General features: G+C 45.9%; 1 protein-coding gene across 7 annotated transcripts in view; it reads right to left on the bottom strand.

Annotated features, from left to right (window-relative positions):
* Positions 1-21,873, bottom strand: part of STPG1 (sperm tail PG-rich repeat containing 1) — a 63,780-nt gene that overhangs the window by 16,757 nt on the left and 25,150 nt on the right. For all 7 annotated transcript variants that reach the window (XR_009731700.1, XM_061393152.1, XM_061393145.1 and 4 more), the window contains 3 exons: positions 17,373-17,474; positions 12,121-12,291; positions 5,884-5,992 (listed from right to left, as the gene is read on the bottom strand). Coding sequence is in view for 6 of the 7 variants with exons in the window: in XM_061393152.1 (XP_061249136.1) it covers positions 5,884-5,992; positions 12,121-12,291; positions 17,373-17,474 (382 nt within the window). In the remaining variant the exon portion in view is untranslated. The remainder of the gene's footprint in view (positions 1-5,883; positions 5,993-12,120; positions 12,292-17,372; positions 17,475-21,873) is intronic.

Below are 21,873 nucleotides of genomic sequence, written 5' to 3'. Positions count from 1 at the left end.
AATATATATATATATATACTTATTTGTGTCAGGTCTCAGTGGCATCACATGGGATCTCAAGCTGTGCCACACGGACTTTCCAGTTGTGGTTCAGTAGCTGCGGGCTCAGGCGTACTTGCCTCGCGGCACATGGGATCTTAGTTCCCCCATCAGGGATCGAACTTGTGTCCCCTGCATTACAAGCCAGATTCTTAACCTCTGGACCACCAGGGAAGCCCTCCAAGATGCTGCACACTTTGACCCTGGTTTCCCATTACGTGGAAATTGAGAAAATTATTCAACGTGATGGAAAAGCTCTAAGCCTAAAGGTAGACAGCACAGCAGTAGCTACAGTGTGAGAAATGGTGACGAGCCTAAAGGTCCAAGTACGAGGCCACAGTTATGGGGAAAAAGCCCACTCTGGTGGAAATACCAGCCCTGCGAGGGGTAAATGCAATGACCGTGAGACCCACGGCAGTGTTCTTGAAAATCAAAGTGAGAGAAAACAAGTAAAATAAAGCCTAACAGTCTATACTGTACTATATCAATGTACAACTGGATACACATAAATTAAAAATAGGTGGGAACCCAGAAAAGTGGGGGAAACTACATTAATGGTGGCATTGTGCATGCAAAAAATATTTGAAACCCTTCTAAACATCCTAAGGCTAATTTTGTTTTAAATGAAATCAACTTTTCCACTGCAAGATCACTGAAAACAGCAATATGGGATCTATTAGCAAGATTTTACTTAAATGGGAATAGTGGTGGCAAAAGTGAAGGGAAGAAGAGTCTTCGTGGGAGCAGGTGGATAGATTATCTCTGTGCTGAAGGGCAATTTGGTCACAAATATCAAAAACCTTAAATATTTTACATACCTTTCGACTTAGCAGTTTCACGTTAGGCAATTTATCTAAGGAAATAATCTCAATTGTACACAGGTGTGAGCTACAAGGATGTTTGCTCCCACTCTATTTATATGAGTAATCAGTTTAAAACAACCTAAATCTCCAACAAGGGAGCATTTTTTCCCTTAAGTTATGGTACCACTGGATACTGGAATACTACGCGACCATTTGGGCTTCCCGGCTGGCACTAGTGGGAAAGAACTCGCCTGCCAACGCAGTAGACCAAGAGACATGAGTTCCATCCCTGGGTCGAGAAGATCCCTTGAAGGAGGGCATGGAAATGCACTCCAGTGTTCCAGCCTAGATAATCCCATGGACGGAGGATCCTGGTGGGCTATGGTCCATAGGGTCACAAAGAGTCAGACACAACTCAAGTGACTTAGCACACTAACAAAAGATGTTCTAGGAGAATTTTTATTTTTTTAAATCAGAGGATAATTGCTTTACAAGATTTGTGTTGGTTTCTGCCATACATCAACATGAATCAGCCACAGGAGGGTTTTTAATAACATGAAAAGATAGTCCCAATATACCCTTAAATAAAAAAAACAAAACAGCTGTCCAGTTAGCAGCATTTATAATACTGGTATCTGAGATGGTTAGATAGCATCACAGACACAGTGGACATAAATTTGAGCAAACTCTGGGAGATAGTAGAAGACAGAGGAGCCTGGCAGGCTCCAGTCCATGGGGTCTCAGAGAGTCAGACACAATGTAGCGACTGAACACTAAAACAATGTATCTCTCAAATTAGCTTCCTGTTTCATTTAGGCACATATTTATTTTTAAATTTTTATTCCCCTTACCAAAAAAAAAAAAAGTTTAAAGCAATGCTTGATTATAAAATGTTAAAAAGCAGAAGCAAGCAGGAAAGGCATTTATGCTCTCACAGCCCAGAAAAAATCAGGTGAATACTCTGCTGTAGTTACTCCTGGTCCTTCTCCTGTGCTCTAGATGCTGTCTCGTGGAGCTGGGCCCACGGTTCGGATTAAATTGTGTCGCCCACCCTTATTTTTTGGAAAGCTATTCTTTATTTTTTTTTAAAATTCTTTATTTTTTGTTACATGAACAATATTTTATTGCTGCTTTAATTTGTATTCCTTTGGCTTTTATTTATTTTTTATAGTTTATTTATTAATTATTTTTGGTTGCACTAGCTCTTCATTGCTGCTCTCAGGCTTTCTCTGGTTGCAGCGAGCAAACCTACTCTTTGCTGCAATGCGTGGGCATCTCATTTCGGCGGCTTCCTTGTTGCAGAGCACAGGCTCTAGATTTGTGGGCTTCAGTAGTTTCACCAGGTGGGCTTTAGTTGCTCCATCACATGCGGAATCTCCCCAGGCCAGGGATTGAACCTGCGTCTCTAGTTCCCTGCATTGGCAGGCAGATTCTTATCCACTGCGCCACCAGGGAAGTTCACCCCTGTTTTTCAAGTGACACTTTAAGATAGAAGTATTTCCCCATGTTCTTATAACTTTTTTTAAAAAAGAGGAATAGAGAGGAGATCTGGAAAAGGTCAGTTTTCATTTCGGTCCCAAAGAAGGGCGTTACCAGAGAATGTTCAAACTACTATACAGCTGTGTTCTTTCACATGCTAGTAAGGTCATGCTCAAAATCCTTCAAGCTAGGCTTCAGCAGTTGGTGAACCGAGAACTTCCAGATGTAGGTTTAGAAAAGACAGAGAAACCAGAGATCAAATTGCAACATTTGTTGGGTCATAAAGAAAGCAAGGGAATTCCAGAAAAACATCTACTTTTTCATTGACTACACTAAAGTCTTTGACTGTGTGGATCACAACAAACTGTGGAAAATTCTTAGAGAGATGGGAATACCAGACCACTTTACCTGTCTCCTGAGAAACCTATATGTGAGTCAAGAAACAACAGTTAGAAGCAACCGGACATGGAACAACTGACTGGTTCCAAACTGAGAAAGGAGCATGACAAGGCTGTATATTGTCCCCCTGTTTATTTAACTTCTGTGGAGAGCACCTCATGTGAAATGCTGGGCTGGATGAATCAGAAGCTGGAATCAAGATTGCTGGGAGAAATATCAATAACCTCAGATATGCAGATGACACCACTTTATGGCAGAAAGTGAAGAGGAAGTAAAAAGCCTCTCGGTGAGGGTGAAAGAGGAGAGTGAAAATGCTGGCTTGAAACTCAGCATTCGTAAAAGTAAGATCATGGCATCTGGTCCCATCACTTCATGGCAAACAGAAGGAGAAAAAGTGGAAGCAGTGACAGATTTTATTTCCTTGGGCTCCAAAATCATTGTGGATGGTGACTGCAGCCATTAACTTAAAAGACACTTGCTCATTGGAAGGAAAGCTATGACAAACCTTGACAGCATATTAAAAAGCAGAGACATCGCTTTGCCAACAAAGAGTCATCTAGTTAAACCTATTGTTTTCCCAGTAGTCATGTATGGATGTGAGAGTTGAACCATAAAGAAGACAGAGTGATGAATAACTGATGCTTTCCAATTCTGGTTTTGGAGAAGACTCTTGAGAGTCCCTTGGACAGCAGGGAGATAAAACCAGTCAATTCTAAAGGAAATCAACTCTGAATATTCATTGGAAGGACTGATGCTGCAGCTGAAGCTCCAGTACTTTGGTCATCTGATGCAAAGAGCTGACTCATTGGAAAAGACCCTGAAGCTGGGAAAGATTGAAGGCAAAGGGAGAAGGCGGCTGCAGAACATGAGATAGTTAGATAGCATCACTGACTCAATGGACATGAATTTGAGCAAACTCCAGAAGATAGTGTAGGACAGGGGAGGCTGTTGTGCTGTAGTCCATGGGGTTGCAGAGAGTCAGACATGACTTAGCGACTAAACAACAACGTCCACAAGAGAGGAGGACGGTGGGGAAGTGCCTGGCCTTGTGCTTGGAGCCTCCAGACTTTAGAAAATCCTGTCAGTCAATGTGTAAAGGTGGGCATTCTACTCAGAACTGAAGGCAGACCAAACAGGGCCCTCAGCCACTGGGGGGCCAGGCGCTCAGAGCAGCTGCAACACAGCGGGAATTTCAGTCACAGTTCCACACCTGGTTTCTTTCCACACCCGGAGAAGCCGAAACCACAGCGTTTTCCCAAGAGGTCTAACTAAGCAGATTGCTTCTCTCAGAGGAGCCGATTCCCCAGGCTCTGGCCCCTGGCAAACTGGGGGACACCGGGGGAGTCTTTAAGGAACCAGGCCTCAGAGCTGGATAAGGGGCCTGGATTCAAACCCAGGTGTGGAACCCTGTGCTAGTCACCTGCTCTCTGTATGTCATTTTTGCATGTTAAGTAGGGATGCTATAATAATAATGCGTGCTAAGTCACTTCAGTCATGTCCGACTCTTTGTGAGCCTATAGAAAAGATTTGTAGCCTGCCAGGCTCCTCTGTCCATGGGATTCTCCGGGCAAGAATACTGAAGTGGGTTGCCATTCCCTTCTCCAGGGGATCTTCCCAACCCAGGGATCGAACCCGCATCTCTTACGTATCCCGCATTGGCAGGCAGGTTCTTTTACCACTAGCGCCACCTGGAAAGACCAATATGGTAATAATAATAACCCACATTCTTTGAGCACACAGGTGCAATGATCCCTGGGGCTTTGGAAGCTTGTGGCACACAGTAGGAGCTTAACAGATGCTAGTGCCCAGCTGTCCCCTACCTGCGGTGTTTCAAGGGGCCCCTGAGGACCCTCCCAGAGGGAGGGGCTGCCCACATTCCTAGGCTCACTGGTGGGACCTCTGGCCCAAACCCAGAGGTTTGTTCTCCTGTCTGAACAAACAAGGTGGGGTTGTGCCCGTGGTGATGCAAGGCAGGGAGCTTTAGCTGGGGCTCAACCTCCTAATTAGGGCTGGTTTTGTTATTCAGCCTCAGACTGATCTTCTCAACTTTAATCTGGATTTGCTGAAATCTGACATGTGCTGCAATTTTATCCACACCCTGCTCCAAGAAGCGTCACTGCAGAGGCACTCCTTCCCGGCTCCTCCTCTGGGCTCTGGGGCTCGGAGCTCCCTCGGGGGTCTCTGGGACCCATTTGGGAAGGTCTAGTCTAACCAGTGTTCCTGGAGTGAGGACTGTTATGTCACCAGCTCTCCCTGGAAACTTTTCACTGAGGCTAGTGTGGGGCACAGGACAGGGGCAATGCCTGTCCCCACCCAGCAGGGAAAACATTTGCCAGCAAGCCCTGTGCGTTCCTGAATCCCAGAGTCAGAAATCGCCTTGGGAGGACGGGGGTAAGAGGCTCCTCTGGGCTGAGACCTGCCATTTCTTAGCTGTGTGGCACTGAGCCAGTTGCTTCGCCTCTCTGGGCCTCCTTTGCCTCATCTGAAACACAGGACTAAGAGTTCGGCTCTTGGAGGACAAATGTATGAGGACCACGTGCAAAAAGCACGGCGTAGGCACTCTGTGAACAGAGCAATTTCCCAGTGATTTGATGTTAAATGATGAAGCTGCTGGCTGCCTTGGAAGGAAAGGAATATTGCAGCCCAGTGCTCAGGGGTCACCCTGCCTTCCCGCAGGGTCTGCAATGGCAGCTGGGGTGTGCGCACGGGCACTCTTCAGGCTCAAGAAGACACCTCCCCAGCGGCTGCCCGAAGCAGGTGTGCTGGGTCTGAAAGGGAGGCAGACCCCAGGGGCTGGCCGTTCTTCCGCTGAGTAGGGAGCCGATCCCCTCCTCTTCCTATAACACCTACCTGCACCCCCACACCCCCCAAAGTGTTAGTCCCTCCGTCGTGTCCGACTCTCTGTGACCCCACGGATGGTAGCCCACCAGGCTCCTCTGTCCAGGAAATTTCTCCAGGTCAGAATACTGGAGCAAGTAGCCATTCCCTTCTCCAGGGGGTCTTCCCAACCCAGGGATCGAACCCAAGTCTCCTCCACTGCAGGCAGTTTCTTTACCATCTGAGCCACCAGGGAAAGAGACTCCCTGTGAAGGAACGGGTGCCCTGATGATCAGACCTGAAACAGGAAGCCTCAGGTCAAGGCCAGTGCAAAGCAGCTGCTTACCTGGGGCAGGTCCTGTTTTAGAAACAGTGAAAAGTCCTCTCTGGGTTTTGGACACGAACCCAGCTCGGGCACAGACGTTGTTCACCTGCTTGCAGCAGGAGTCGGAGGCCTGGGGGAGAAAACAAGCAGTGTACTCAATGCCTTCCCTTTGTGCCTCTCATCATGTCAGGACGACTGGCACTTTGGGGTTAAAAAAAAAATTTTTTTTTTAAACCCATTCTCAGAAAATGAGCGGATGTGAGTGGAAAGGGTCATACTGGCTGTGCCCTCACCTTCGCCTCAGCTGCAGGGGGCAACGACTTTCATCAGCAGCCAGGGTCTAGGGACCCAACACAACACCGAGGCCGGCGCCCTGGGCCAGCCTGCAGACCCGGCTTCCCTGATCACCTCCCTCACTCGGGGAGGGGCATCCTGCTCTAGCTGTTTAATTTCTCTGGATTTGTTTTTTTCTCATCTGTAAGATGGATCAGATCATTCTTGCTCGACTTGAGGCAGTGAGCTGTTGGGGTGGGGATGGGGGGACGCCTAGTCAATATAAATCACCTGCTGGAAAGTGGGCTTTTTAAAAATGTGTAATGTTACATATAACGAGAATATGAAGAAAATCACTAAAATTTTTACTGAAAGACATAAAAGAAAACATAATAAATTAAAAGATAGATTGAGTTTCTAGATTACCCAAAGCTATAAAGATTTCCACCCAATTTATCTGTAAACTCAATGCAATTGAATTTAAAACCCACTAGGACATTTGTAAGTTGACAAAAGAATCATAAACCTACGTGTAAACATGTAGGAAAACTTAGAATACGTTTAGCAATATGGAATTGGTTAAGATAGCCACAGAAAATTCACCCAAAGCAACACTTTGCACTTTGAAACGTTTGTGTAGCGAAAAAGTTATTGACGTGGGAAGATGGTCACAAAATAGTATATTGGAAAAAACTGCAATACGTTTAGTTTGAGCCCAGTGGGCAAACTAAATACACAAATAGAAAAATAAAGTTTAAAAAATAATAAATAAAAATAAAAAGTGTGTAAAGCTACCTAGGCAAATTATTTTCATTACTTTTTCTCTATGATTCTCATTCTTTTTCAACACTGAGTCCTACATATCCCCACCCTTATTCCTCACTGTTCAAACAGTCCTTCTATACGTGCAGGATATAGGACTTACAAAGAAATAGTGTAACTTAAGATTGTGATAAGATTTACAAAGCACTGTGTCGTCTTGACTTTTCTGGACTGACCAGAAGATAAAGATTTTGGTCGACTCAGGCAGTATACAGTTGAAAGTGTTCAGTGTGTTCAGAACTCTAAAAATAATTTGAAAAAAAAAAAAAAAGAACCCTGAGATCATTCTTATGATGAGTCATAAATATGTTAAATGCCAGTTGGCAGTCAGTCTCCTGTATTCGTTAGATAAAAGATGCAATAAAAGTTGTACCTGCCATGGCTGGGACTATTTACTGAATGAGTGAAACTGTTTGCTGGGGCCAAGATGGCTTGATTTTCTGTGATACTCCTTTGTCAAAAAAAAAAAAAAAAGTTTCTGAAGAAATGCAGATGGCATTTTGATTTTGTGTTGACAAAGGTAGAGGAATTCAGTTTTTCCCAGGGTACCAAATGGCCAGACTGCCTGCAGAGAGGGCAAACAGAAAGATCAGACGGGCAAGGCTAATTACTGGACACGGGGAGAGGAGCCCGGATGCCGGAGAGGAAGTAACAACAGGTACTGGGGACAGGCTTCGAGTAGAGAAGCAAAGCCAGAGAGAGGCCTTGACAGCCTCAAAGCACAGCGTGGCTAACAGGATTACTGCATTTCTGCTGCTCGCCCCTTGACTCAACCATTGTTCTCCAGGTCTGAAAAAAGCCTCCTGTAGACAAAACACTGCTTCAGCTTTATTCTTCGCCCAGACAGAAAAGCGACAGAAAAGGGGGACATTTTTGTATACCGACACTGACTGTATGTCACGTGTGTTGCACCATTAGACTAAGAAAAGGTTAAAAAAGAACGTAACAGATTTATTGCATTGCCATAAGAGAAAAAAACTCAGATATTATTAAGCAGAAATGCATGCATACGAGGGACAGTATAATCCCAAAACTGAGGGAGGGAAGAGGAAGAGAGTATGAACAATACTGCCCCTGGTTTGGTTTTGTTTTGTAATGTATTTACTTCTTTAAATTGGAGGATAATTACTTTACAATATTGTGATGGTCTTTGCCATATATCAGTATGAATCAGCCACAGGCATACATGTGTTGCCCTGGTATTTGATGGCTATTTGAGGAGCAGAATGATAAGGGACTTCTACTCTCTGGTTTGTGGGTTTCTGTGATGCTTGGACGTATCTTATGATGAGTGTGTCTTACTTTCAGAGCCACATTAAAGCAATAATGAACAAAAAACCTGCAAACTAAAATCCATCTGTTGGCAGGAGGACAGAGTTCTGACTTGGGGAATGGTCATTCCTTGATTAACAAAGGAAGTCATGCCTTTAAGCCATAAGCATTTATTGCATGCTTCCTGCATACCAGGACTGGAGGGGAGCCTTCAGGGACAGTGGACTGGGGACATGAAGCATGAAGCAGTAACTAGAGCACCTTCAGCTCCCCCAGTAGGTCGCAGAGAGGGGGCGCTCACCTTCGCTGACCACTCAGTCTAAAATACATGCCTTCCTCCACACCGCGTACAAATTCTCTTTCTCAGGCGCCAGCTCTTTGTCTTCCTCAAAGCTGGCCACAGTTTCAGTCATTTTCCTTCCAGGTCTACTAGCTCTCGCCTCGAGTTCCCCAGTGGATTCTACATTATATCACGGGCACAGAGAAGTCACACGACTTATGACAGGAAGCTCAGCGGGGCTGGAACATGGAGACTCTGATGACTCCCCAGTTTTAAACGTCAGCGCCTAGCTGTTCTCACTGGTGTGCAAGTGGTCTCTTCAAGCTGGGTGACTTTGGGCAAGTCCCTCCCCTCTCTGAACCTCAACTTCCTCTTCTGCAAACTGAAAATAAGAGAATCCACTTCCAGGTCCTTGTGAGTATGAAATCAACGAATACACAACTCTGAGAACAGAACACGGGCCACGAAAAGTGCTTCGTCATCTCATCATCATCATTTTCAGGCTCTGATTACCCTAGGAGAAGAGTATCTGGAGCTATACTATCCCAAACAGAAGCTACTGGCCGTATATAGCTACTGTCCAGCCATGCTGGGCACACGGCTGATCCACGTGCAGACGGGCTGCAAGTATAAAATACACGTGGAATTTTAAAGATTTAATATGAGGGTAAGAATGTAAAACATTTAATTAGTAATTTTTATATTGATTAGATATTGAAATATCTTGAACATACTGGGTTAAATAGAATATATTATTAAAACTAATTTCACCTGTTTCTTTTTACTTTTAAATGTAGCTACTAGGAAAACAGCAGAGATATCACTCTGCCAACAAAGGTCCATATAGCCAAAGTTATGGTTTTTCCAGTAGTCATGTACGGATGTGAGAATTGGGCCATAAACAAGGCTGAGTGCTAAAGAATTGACGCTTTCCGATTGTGGTGCTGGAGAAGATTCTCGGGTGTCCCTTGGACCGCAAGGAGATCAGACCAACCAATCTTAAAAGAAATCAACCCTGAATATTCATTGGAAGGACTGACGCTGAAGCTGAAGCTCCAAACTTTGGTCACTTGATGCGAAGAGCCGACTCATTGGAAAAAACCCAGATGCTGGGAAAGATTGAAGGCAAAGAGAGAATGAGGGCGGCAGAGGACAAGATGTTTAGACAGCATCACTGACTCAACGGACATGAATTTAAGCAAACTCTGGGAAATAATGGAGGACAGAGGAGCCCGGCGTGCTGCAGCCCACAGGATTGCAACTCAGTGACTGAGCAACCCAAACAACTAGGAAAACAAATTACTTCTGGGGCTCCTGTTGTATTTCTTTTGGACAGTGCTGGCCTAACAGGCACTTATATTGCTTTGAGCACATTATAATTGATTGGATCCACTGAAGAAGGTGGGCAGGATCTTTGTAGTTGGAAAAATAACTATTATTTATAAGTATCATAAAAGAAAAAGGAAATTTAAACTGAAGCATTCTAAGACCAAAATATTTGGAAATTCTAGCGTAATAATATTACTGCCTTATGTGCACTTCATGTCTTAGGTATTTCAGAGTGCTTTCATATTGAGCTCTCATCTGCTTCTTATAATAACCCTATTGGGCAAATATAATTAATTCCATTTTACAACTGAAACCTGAGAGGTATCTTGACTTCCCCAAAGACAGTTCTACTGATTTCCATGTATTGTGGAATCCTCATGCACCAGGGGCTGTGCTAAGTAAGCACTAGGCCTAGACTACCTTGTTTAATGTTTGCATTAGCATCAGGGAGTGGACATAAAACCCCACTTTGCGTGTGTTTGAACTAAGTTACTTCAATTGTATCTGACTCTTTTCAACCCTATGGGCTGTAGCCCACCAGGCTCCACTGTCCAAGGGATTCTCCAGGTAAGAATACTGGAGAGGGTTGCCATGCCCTCCTCCAGGGGATCTTCCTGATCCAGGGATCGAACCCATGTCTCTTACATCTCCTGCATTGGCAAGTGGGGTCTTTACCATTAATGCCACATGGGAGGGCATAGCCCCATTACCCCACTTTACAGATCAATAAACTGAGTCCTGAAAGGCTAATGGACTTTCCCAAAGCCACACACACATAGAAAATGGCAGAGTCAAGATTTGACTCCAAGCCCATCTCTCACCCATTAACCACACTGTTCTGCCTAAGTGACTACAAAGTGATGGGAACTGGAAAAGCACTGAAAGTGAAAGTCGCTCATTCATGCCCGACTCTTTGTGACCCCATGGGCTACACAGTCCATGGAATTCTCCAGGCCAGAATACTGGAGTGGGTAGCCTATCCCTTCTCCAGAGGATCTTCCCAACCCAGGGATCTAACCCGGGTCTCCTGCATTGCAGGCGGATTCTTTACCAGCTGAGCCAAAGGGCAGCCCAAGAATACTGGAGTGGGTAGCCTATCCCTTCTCCAGCAGATCTTCCCAACCTAGGGAAGGAACTTGGGTCTCCTGCATTGCAGGTGGATTCTTTACCAACTGAGCTATCAGGGAAGCCCTGGAGAAGCACTACTGTTAAAGAAACCAGTTTTCTGATATGGAAAGATAGAAGTTTATTTTCCCTGTAACAATCTAAAAAGTAAGTGAATAATACAGTCACTGTTATAGATGAGAAAACCATCCCAGAAAGTTATGTGATAGGTTGTTGTTTAGTTGCTAAGTTGTGTCTGACCCCATGGACTGCAGCATGCCAGGCTTCCCTGTCCTTCACTATCTCTTGGAGTTTGCTCAGATTCATGTCCACTGAGTCAGTGATGCTATCTGCTAAGTCACTTCAGTCGTGTCAGACTCTGCGACCCCATAGACGGCAGCCCACCAGGCTCCCCGTCCCTGGGATTCTCCAGGCAAGAACACTGGAGTGGGTTGCCATTTCCTTCTCCAGTGATGCTATCTAACCATCTCATATTCTGTAGTCCCCTTCTCCTTTTGTCTTCAATCTTTCCCAGCATCAGTCTTTCCTAATGAGTCGGCTCTTTGTATCAGGTGGCCAAAGTATTAGAGCTTCAGCTTCAGCAACAGTCCTTCCAATGAATATTTAGGGTTGATTTCCTTTAGAATTGACTGGTTCGACCTCCTTGCTATCCAAGGGACTCTCAAGAGTCTTTTCCAACACCACAATTGGAAAGCATCAATTCTTTGGCACTCAGCCTTCCTTATGGTCCAACTCTCACATCCGTACACAACTACTGGAAAAATCACAGCTTTGACTCTATGGACCTTTGTCGACAAAGTGAAGTCTCTGCTTTTTAATACACTGTCTAGGTTTATCATATTAGCTTACCTTCCAAGGAGCAAGCATCTTTTAATTTCATGTCTGTGATAGAAGCGACTACAGTAAGAGTCTTCCAGGCCAGAGGTTTTTCCACAGCTCCATACTGACCTCCGTGTTGCCCACAGCTTTCTCTGGGTTCAGAAAATTCCCTATGAGAGTCTTGCACAGCCTCATGTAGCCACTGCATAGTCAACAAATGCTAACTAATTTACCAATTGGGTTAAAGGCTATTTTGCAAAGCTCCCCACATCCCTTCTTTTATTTTTAGTAAACCATTCACTCAATATATATCTAAGAAGCATAAGAAGTGTTCTTACATTGTACTGGTTTGGTGCAGGGGTTTCAAATTTGAGCACTTTCTCATAGCTTGGCAACTGGAACATGCTGGAACAGGAATTGCTGAAGTCTTTCTTTGAAACAAGACGAGATGGGATAGTGTATGCATTAGCTGCCGGGAATTTAGAAACGATGGTGTCCAGTCGGGCACACTGCAAGGAGAAAGTCAAAGGAATCCACATTATTATGTATCTTATGACTTCCAAGGCCAGGTATCAGGAAGATGGTGCTCAGCACCAGGTCTAAAAATATTTCATATAAGGTGAAACCCTGGCAGGTAACGCAGATAAAATGACCTCGGGCTTTGAGGATTTGTCTTGGGAAATGCAAGTTCAGACATGTGTTAACTTCTGTAAACTAACTCAAATTATTCATCTTATGTTTGGGACTTGGCAAAAGTAATTTTGCCATAAAAGCATTTCCACCCAATCCCGTTTCAGGCCACTTACACTTGACTCATCAGCTGGTGGGTGATTTATATGATGGGAAGCTTTCTGCTTTCTTCTTCCAACCTTGGTTTTTCCTTTGAGTGAAACTCTCACTTCTTGTTTCTAAGGTTAAATAATCTGAATTTCCTAAATAAGAAGCTTGCTTCTCGCACCTTAAAGGTCCCAGGGCTTGCCTCCTCCCTATGCCTCCCATCCCCCACCAATCCACTGATTTCATAAAACCTTACAATTTTTTTTTTTCCTGCTCTTTCAACAGAAACCAATCCTACTCCTTCCAGGAAGCCATGATTAACTATTTTCAGTTAAAAAAACAAATAGAATCAATGTTTGCCAAATGAAAAGGGACAAAAGCCATAAAAACTAGAAGATAACATCACCTTACCCTGGGATAGTATGGTAAGTATTGAAGTCTGATTTAAAAAAACACAACTTTTTTTTTTCATTATTTTATGGTTAAAAGCTTGAGAAAATTGCCCTTGGTTTCCTTCACTTGACGGGTCAATAACCACACAAGCACAGAAAGCGGAGGAGGCCGTGGGAAGGCCTGAGCAGCCCACCAGACTCCTCTCTGTACATCCGGCCATGCTTCTCACCATCTGGGTCATTGGCCACCACCTGCCACCAGAAGCAGGGGCGCTCTGTCCAGGGTCTAGCCTGGGCTCGAGTCCCAGCTCTGCCTCCTCCTAATTGCAAGGATCCATCTATGTTCCCAGAAGTAAGGTCACCCCAGCCTTGGACTCACTTTACCTGTGCATTTGGGGCAATAGTTAACTGAGTACCTTGCAGGGGATGTTCCATCGAATCCATATGACAAGCCTGGATCAAGGAAATTATGATTATCCCTGCTTTACAGATGAGGACCCCAAACTTCCTCAGCTAGTGAAGTGGTGGAACCAACATTCTCACCTCCATGAGACGATATGGATCAGACACCCATTCCGAGGAAGAATGGGCTGAGAGGAGTCACAGCCGCGTGTTCTCAGCTACAAGATGCTGGGCTGCTGCTACTGCTAAGTCGCTTCAGTCGTGTCCGACTCTGTGCGACCCCATAGATGGCAGCCCACCAGGCTCCCCCATCCCTGGGATTCTCCAGGCAAGAACACTGGAGTGGGTTGCCATTTCCTTCTCCAGTGCATGAAAGTGAAAAGTGAAAGTGAAGTTGCTCAGTCGTGTCCGACTCTTCATGACCCCATGGATTGCAGCCTACCAGGCTCCTCCATCCATGGGAGTTTCCAGGCAAGAGTAATGGAGCGGGGTGCCATTGCCTTCTCCACAGCTACAAAATGAGTAGCTGATAAATGCCTGTGGGAAGTTTTAGTTCAAGAAGGATCACTATCTGAAACCGCCTGTGCTCATCGGTACAGACACACCTGTGCTCTCCTTCTAACTTCCAGGGAAGACGGGTTGCAAGGTCAGACCGTCCTCAGTGCTGCTGCGTGTAGTGTGTCTCTCCTGAGTCACCCAGAAGGCTGGGCAGAGCGTTTTGCTAAAGCGCTGTTTCCCTGAAGTTAAAGCAAAACGTTATAGTCAAAGTTTGAATGGAAGAGCCTGCCACTGTTGCCCCCATCTGGTTGTTGCTGTTTACACTCCTTTATTGAGCCTACATCTTCATGAGCTTTTTGGCAGCTTATATACTGAACACTTCGGTTTCATGGTCAAGAGAGGATCAGAGGCCATGGATATGGACAACAGATTTGTCTGTTTTCTTTTTTCTTTTTCCATGACTGTATCTATTGCCTCATCTTGATTTACAAGCAAAATCTAGCAGACCTACAAAAATAAGTGTTTTTGTTTTGTGGTTTATCTAGGAATAATACAGAAAATATTGATGCTGTTTTTGGTGAAGAAAATCAATTTTGTATAGTTTTATTTCAACTTAAATAAAATGTGAGTTTTGTTTAAAGTTCAGGTACATTTTTTTGGAGGGGACAAAACAGATTCTTGGGGTAAATTATCTTTTCAAAAATATTTATCACCTTCACAATTGAAGATAAATTTGGTTATTTTTTTTTTGGTAGGTGGTTTACTACTAGGAAAATTTAAAAATCCATTTTAATTGTGAAATTATTAAATGTAAGATTTATCTAACTTTTAAAATATTATATGTTGTAGGACCCCTGAAAAAAAAAATAAACAAAGCACTATTTCCTAAAGTGTGTTCCTTGGCCTTCTAGTTCTATGAGATAAGGTTGTGTTGGTGGCCTCTAACTGTGTTGAAACAGACATTCCCAAACTTCTTCCATCATAGGGTCTTTTTGGCTTAGAATACCTACTAACATTCTCTTTAGGAAAAACTGCTCCAAAAAATTCCCATCTGAGGCAAAGTTTCATCAAGCATCACAACAGAATTAGCCTGAGTCTAGCTGAAATGACACTCACTCATCAGCCTACGCCTTGGCTTTCTTTTAATTGCCAGGCCTCCGGTCTCCAACCTGGCCACATGCTGGCATTCGTGAACCTCTCTCCAGCACATAATAGCTCTTCCAGAGACACTGAAGCCACCGCACATATACAGAAAAGCCATGGAAATACACCCCACCACACACACACACACACACACACACACACACACACCTGCCTCATTTGACTTCCTACCCAGTCCTGTGAATAATTCTGGAACAAAGCTGTAGAGTATAGTCATGAAGCTCTTCAGATTATCTGAATTTAGAGAGATGAAAGGTCCTCTCAAAAGGCTGGGTGCAGTTGCTCCAGTAGTCATCCAGAAGTTTCTAAAATGTATTGACCCACAGCATTTTTGGGTCAGCGCCACCGGGAGTCACGCTTCTGATGGCCACACCAGCATCAGTAAGGCAGATCTTTCTCTGATGTGGTGGTGGTTTTTAGTCACTAAGTCGTGTCTGACCTTTTGTGACCGCATGGACTGGAGCCTGCCGGACTCCTCCATCCATGGGATTTCCCAGGCAAGAATACTGGAGTGGGTCGCCATTTTCTCCTTCAGGGGATCTTCCCGATCCAGCGATCAAACCTGTATCACTTGCACTGCAGGTGGATTCTTTACCGTTGAGCCACCAGGGAAGCCCTCTCTGATGGGGACTGCTTTCAATCCCTGTAGGGTCTAGGATCTGGGAACAAGAGCCTCTAAATGTGAAAGGCAGCAAAAGGAGGGGTGGAGGAATGAAATTGGCGGCCAGTTCTGGAAGGAACTAGGCGAAATGTGGGAAGCTCCTGATAGATCTCCACTTAAGGCCCCTGCCCGAGGATACAGGAACTCATGTGTTTAGAAACATAAATATAAACCCGTATATCCATCACAGCAGGAAGAAGAAGCCTGAACAACTCAGCGTCTTTGGGGTTTGGTCTGAATTTTGTAAAGACCTGATTAGATCCTGTCACACACAGATCTGCCCTTGGGCTCCTTCTCCTCCAGATGGCCCAGCCTGGTCATTTGGAAAGTTACTGCACGTACAGCCTAGCAGGGAATTGATGGTGTGCTCTGATTCAGCACCTGCTCTGGCACCAGGGAGGAGCGGGCAGTGCCACTATTCGGCAAAGCTCTCAGAGAAAAAACCTAGGTGTTGCAGGAAGTATTGTTTGTGACTCAGGTGGCAACAATCATAACACTGAACATGTTTATAAGGCTCCGCAGTTTCAAAGACTATTTCACTCATTGCAACGTCAATTTGCCCGGGGCCTCTGGGGAGTCTTCACTCTGTGAGGCAACTGGGACACAGAGGGTGACGTGCTTGAGGTCACATCGAGGTTGAACCCACAGCTGAGTCAGGATCAGGTCTTAAGTCTTGTCTCTAGTGCCAGGCCGTTGTGAGATGGCACTACTTTGGCCCATTGCTTTGTAGTGTCTTTACTCACAGGGCTGGAGGTGGATGGGGGCTGTCGTGAACTGGCTCGGGGCTTGCGCAGCCTGAACATCTTAGCTAGTGAGGAGTTAACTCCCAAGTCAGTTTGCTCCTTGAGTATTCAGCTCGGTCAGGCTCGAATTCCAATGAGTGGCTGCATTCAGTGTGACTTAAATGGCCTCTTTGTGTGTGTGTGTGTGTGTGTGTGTGTGTGTGTGTGTGTGTTTTAAATCAATTCCAGTGTCAGGTATCATAATACATTTTTGCAAGAAATTATTCTAACTTTTAAAGGGACAGATGGCATAGGCTTCTTATTGATGCTGGAGTTTGGATTTGCTTTCTTTTTCACTTTCCTACCTCAGCGAGTCTTACCCTACTTTGACTGCCCTTGTTGTATCTATTTTATCTTGCCAACAGATAGATGTTCAAATAAAGACTATCCTTGCCCAGGTCTGGTCAGAGACACTGGCACTTCATTTAGCTACTTGAGGTTTGGAACCATCCTCAAAGATAAAGACCCACATCTTACAAAGAAGAGAAATGGAGAGGAGAGGCATATTGCCAAATTCCCAGCCTGCTGTCTGCTTTCTTTCAGGTCCCGTCAGATTTCTCAGTAACGTGAATAACCCAGTTAGACTAAGAGGTGTAAAAAGTCCTGCTGGGGCAAGATGCATCATAAGAATTTTGTCTTGGTTTGGGAGTCCACTCCATGCTGACAAAATTGGTGATCAGGTTCTGAATATGCTTCTAGCTTCTCTTCCCACTCAGGGAGTGGGTAGCAGTGGGGGAAAAAAATTACTTAAAGATCTAGGCTCCAGTTTACCTGCATGAAACCTGGGCAGACCATTACTCTCCTAATTAGAACCACAGGTCTTTGGAGAGAAGGGCCCGGATGTCCAATATATGATTAAGCCATGAAGGAAGCAAAGTACTGAGCGATTAGTGCCCTTATTCAGAGAAGGTTCTCACCATAGAAGGGAAAGTGCATGTCCCTTTCTTGGACAACGACACGCTGTCGAACACAGGGGACTGATGAATGACGTTGTAGAACCCCGGGCCTGGGATATCATCCTGAAAGGGAAGAGAGCATGGTGTCATCGCAAGACTTTCCATCCACGGTGCTTTTCTGCGAGTTTTACATCCATTTAACCCTAAGCTTCATTGGAATCCTCTGGGACAGGCGGAGATGTTGCCTCCCGGATGACAGCCCAGCTCCACCAATTCCTGACCTGCCCAGTCACCATCTAAGTTCACAAGTGCTGGGGCTAGGACTCCAGCTCAGGTCTGGGGCCACCCCCCACCCCCACCAACCACAGCCCTTGTTCTTTCCACTACTCTGTACTGCATTCTAGGACGATGCTATGGTTTCTGCGTGCCAACAGACGCACGAGCAGAAAAACGGATCCCGAGTGCATCAGCGGCTGTGCAGGTGAGCGTGGGTTGATGGGTCCGCCAAATCCAGGGCGAGGGAAGGGTGACCGATTTCACGTTCACCACACCCCACCTGACTCAGCTTCCTCCCCAGCCTTTCAAAGGAGAAACCAGGGAGTGTTTCTGTTTATAAAGCAAAGTGAAACAAAAACCACCTTCATCCCAAACAAGACCATCTCTAACTCTCAGACAAAAAGAGGTGGGCTCATGGGGCTCAAGTGCTCAGTGATGTGGGTGTGTTACACCGAAACAAAAGCTTGATTTCTAAGCTCATTTCTGCTGCTGCAGTTAATTGGGTTTGCATCTCATTTTCCGTGCTGGTTACCAGGGGGAGGTAAATGTTGACAGAAGTTGGCCAAACAAGCGACGTGAAATGACAAGGATGCTCCTCTGTCTCGAGGATTTACTGGGTGCCTCCTTGGTGCCAAGAGCTTTTCAAAGGTTGTCCCATTTAATCCTCCAATGAGAAAGGGATGCCCCCATTTTATAGATGGAGACACTGAGGCCCACGGAGATGAACTTGCCCCAGGGTCCCACTGCTGTCAGTGGCGGCGCCTGAGTTCAGTGTTACGTGACGGTGTACAGCCTTTTGCAGTAGAAATATTATCGGGTCCATTATAACGAAAGTGAGGCCCAGAGATGTTGGGGCCACAGCTAATAGATGGGGAAGCATAAATTTAAACCTGAGCAGTCTGATTCTCCTCGCTACTTCCAAGGTCTGCCACCCGGGCTCCTCTTGTCCCCAGCCATCCCTACTGCCTTTCACAGAGCAGAAAGAGAGCTCAAGTCCCCATGGGGCACTCCCCGGACTCTCCAGTCTGGATCCAGCCGTGTGTGATGATGGGTTAATATAAGGATGTGGTCATCGGGGCTGTCAACAGATTCTTTTGGGACTTCGCTGGTAGTCCAGTGGTTAAGAATCCACATTCCAGTGCAGAGCATGTGGGTTCAATCCCTGGTTGGGGAACTAAGATTCCACGTGCCTTGGAGCAACTAGGTCCTCCCACCACAACTACTGAGCCAGTGCTGCGCTGCAGAAGCCTGTGCACCACAGTGAGAGAAGCCCGCATGCTGCAACAAGCATGCAGAGTGTTCAAAAAAGAAGAACAACAAAAACCAAAACCACACACACAGAGCAGGTTCTCCTGTGCTGTTTTAAATGCAGTGAAGCCTTTGAGTCTTGCTCTGTTGAGGTGGGGGCATGGAGGCTGACTCCTACCTTGCAGGTGAAGGTGATCCCTAGTGGACAGAGTGGGGGCTGACTGCCGGGGTGGGGGGTGAGGCAGGCTGCAGGGAGATGTAGCCCAACCAGAACCCTGGCCTGTGGGTACGATGTGAGGGGCTACAGGAAGAGGAACAAGAAAGAGGCTTTTTTCTAGGGGGCTGTTTGCAGGACGGACGTGTTTATTGATGGTCACTGAGTGCCGGGCACTGTTCTAAACTCACACATTTAATCCCCATGTTAAAGATGAGAAGACAGAACCCAAAGGGATGAGGTTCAAGGTCATGAAGCTAGTAATGGTCAGAGCCCGAATCTGAATCCAGGAGAGTCTGCTCTTGACCATTAAGACAAACTAACTCTCAGACGAGTGTGGGATAACATGTGCATGACAGAAGGAAAAACAGTCCCACTGAGTTTGGAGTCAGGAATTCTAGCATCGGTGCGGCTACTAGCTAAGTGATCTTGAACTCTCTAGACTTGTTTCCTCACATGTAAATTGAAGATGCTGCACTAAATGCCTTTGGGTACCTTGTAGCTTCCGGAGTCCCTCCAGGGAGGGAAAGCTGAAGCAGGAAATGTGATTTTTCTAGGTTTAAAGAAGAAAGAGTCTTGTACCTCTCCAGACCCCAGTCTCCTGCCACACTCCCAACACCAGCATCAGCCCACAAGAATTTTCTGCCCACCTCTGTGAGTCTGAGGGGTTAGGATTGCCAGCCAAAGAGCAAGCCTGCAAGGCTGCTCCATCCCACCCTGCCTGGTCAAATGTCTATTTCAGATAAACAATAAAACACTGTTTTAGTATAACTAGGGCCCAATCAATATTTGGGATACACTTATACAAAACAGTTTGTTATTTATCTGAAATTCTAAATTTGTTAGGAATCCTGTACTTTTACTTGCTAAATCTGACAACCCTACTGGGCCTTAATCATATTTTAATTGCACCACATTGCAAAACTGGTTTGCGTCTAGGACAAACAGGACGAGAACTGTCGTCTCTTACCCTGCAGGGAGAGCGTGCTGTCTGTCTGCACTTAGTGAATATCCTAGAAGGGGCCTCCAGGCAGCAAGTTGGCTGGTGGCGGCTCATACGGGTGACTTAAATATTCAGCAACGTTGCTAGTGGTAGCTTGAAACTGACCAGGGTGGGGGTGTTTACACCACAGACATTGGCAAATGCTATACATCAGGACTTTTCTTTGTGGAGGGGAGAGGTGGTTTACCAACACACCACCACCGGCGCTCTACACCGAGTAGGTTTCCAAGCTGCCCAGAGGGAAAGGTCCAGCTGCAAAGAATTTAAGTGTTCTCCAACAAATGTTAGAGGTGGCAGACCGCTCCCCGGGAGGGAAATGCCAGTCCAGTCTTTCACTTCTGGGATAACAGTTTATACGACTAACATCACAGGATGTGGATGAGTTCTGACCTCTCAGCATCTCCCAAGGAGCAAGAACCCAAGTCAAAGCTGGTGTAAACTCAGCCAGCCCTTGGCTTCTTGGCCAAGATGAAAACCAAGAAGGTGAAAATCCAATAAACCAATCCAATAAAATGGGTATATGGAGGGAGAAGGGAAGAGAACTATTCATTTGAGCTCTACTGACTGCTTTTTGAGTGTTTGTTACAAGAGAAGATCTGGGCAAGGACTACACCTGTTTTCCCCTGGGTCTGCATCACAGTGTGAGGATTGAATGAGTTGATGGACATCCCATCAGCTTCATCATTACTAGTCCACAACAGCCTCAGTGAAACTAAGGCCTTCCCTCTGGGGTTCAAAGACCTTCAGAGTAAGGATGGAGTGAGAAATGGCTGGCCAATGTCCTCCCATCCCCCACCCAAGACACACGGGCCACATTGGGTGGAAATGTACTTTAAGCACCCTTTTGAAGGAGGGGCTTCCCAGGTGACAAAGTGGTAAAGAATCCGCCTGCCAATGCAGGAGACAGAAGAGGGTTCAATCCCTGGGTCAGGAAGAGCCCCTGGAGCAGGAAATGGCAAAGCACTCCAATATCCTTGCCTGGAAAATTCCAGGGACAGAGGAGCCTGGTGGTCTACAGTCCATGGGGTTGCAAAGAGTCAGACACGACTGAGGGGCTGAGCATGCACACACACACAAAGTCCCTTGGGCAGCCTTAGCACTTGCCAAGGGCCGGACACAGATCAACGTTCATTTGACTTTGGGACAGATTTAAGGAGGTGACGAGGAGAAGGGGAAGAGAGGGAGCTGGGCATTGACCTCCTCACCGTGGAGGGTATGGGGGGTATGGGAGAGGCTAGTGACCACAAGCTGGAGCCAGTTACATTTGCACATAACCTGGGTTCTTTAGTCTTGATTTCATAGGCTTTGTCCAACCAAGACTTTCAGGTTTGCCAAGCCATTTCCAGATTGGAAAGTGTGGTCTCTGCTGGATCATTGGCCAAAGCTCCCACCAGAGCTGCCTTTTGAGCCTTCAGGGATGTCTACCTTGTTTTGGTCAGCTTAGGGGTGGTAGCTTGTGTTCTCAGGAGCACACTAGACGAGCAGAAACTAGGCTTCTGCTGAAGGGCTGGAGGTATACAACAGGAGGACGACACACTGCAGGGGGAAACAGAGCCCCGGCCGGTGGTAACCCACCGGCAAAACTGCACAGAAATGTGGGGCTCCAGAGGGAGCAAGCTCCTTTTACAAATGCCTCTGGTCTCAGGGTCTCGGGACAAAGCATCCGTCTACCTATTGACTTCATTGAAGGCTAGAATACAGGCTCATGTGACCACAGGGGCAAGGCGAGCACAGGCCAGCAGACAGGAGAGCCAGCATCTGCCCCCAGGGCACGTCCCCTC

The sequence above is a fragment of the Bos javanicus genome, chromosome 2 (assembly GCF_032452875.1).
Source record: "Bos javanicus breed banteng chromosome 2, ARS-OSU_banteng_1.0, whole genome shotgun sequence".
In the NCBI taxonomy this organism is placed as follows: Eukaryota; Metazoa; Chordata; class Mammalia; order Artiodactyla; family Bovidae; genus Bos; species Bos javanicus.
The sequence above is the reverse complement of the archived record's forward strand: the minus strand, read 5'-3'. Positions and strand labels throughout refer to the sequence as shown.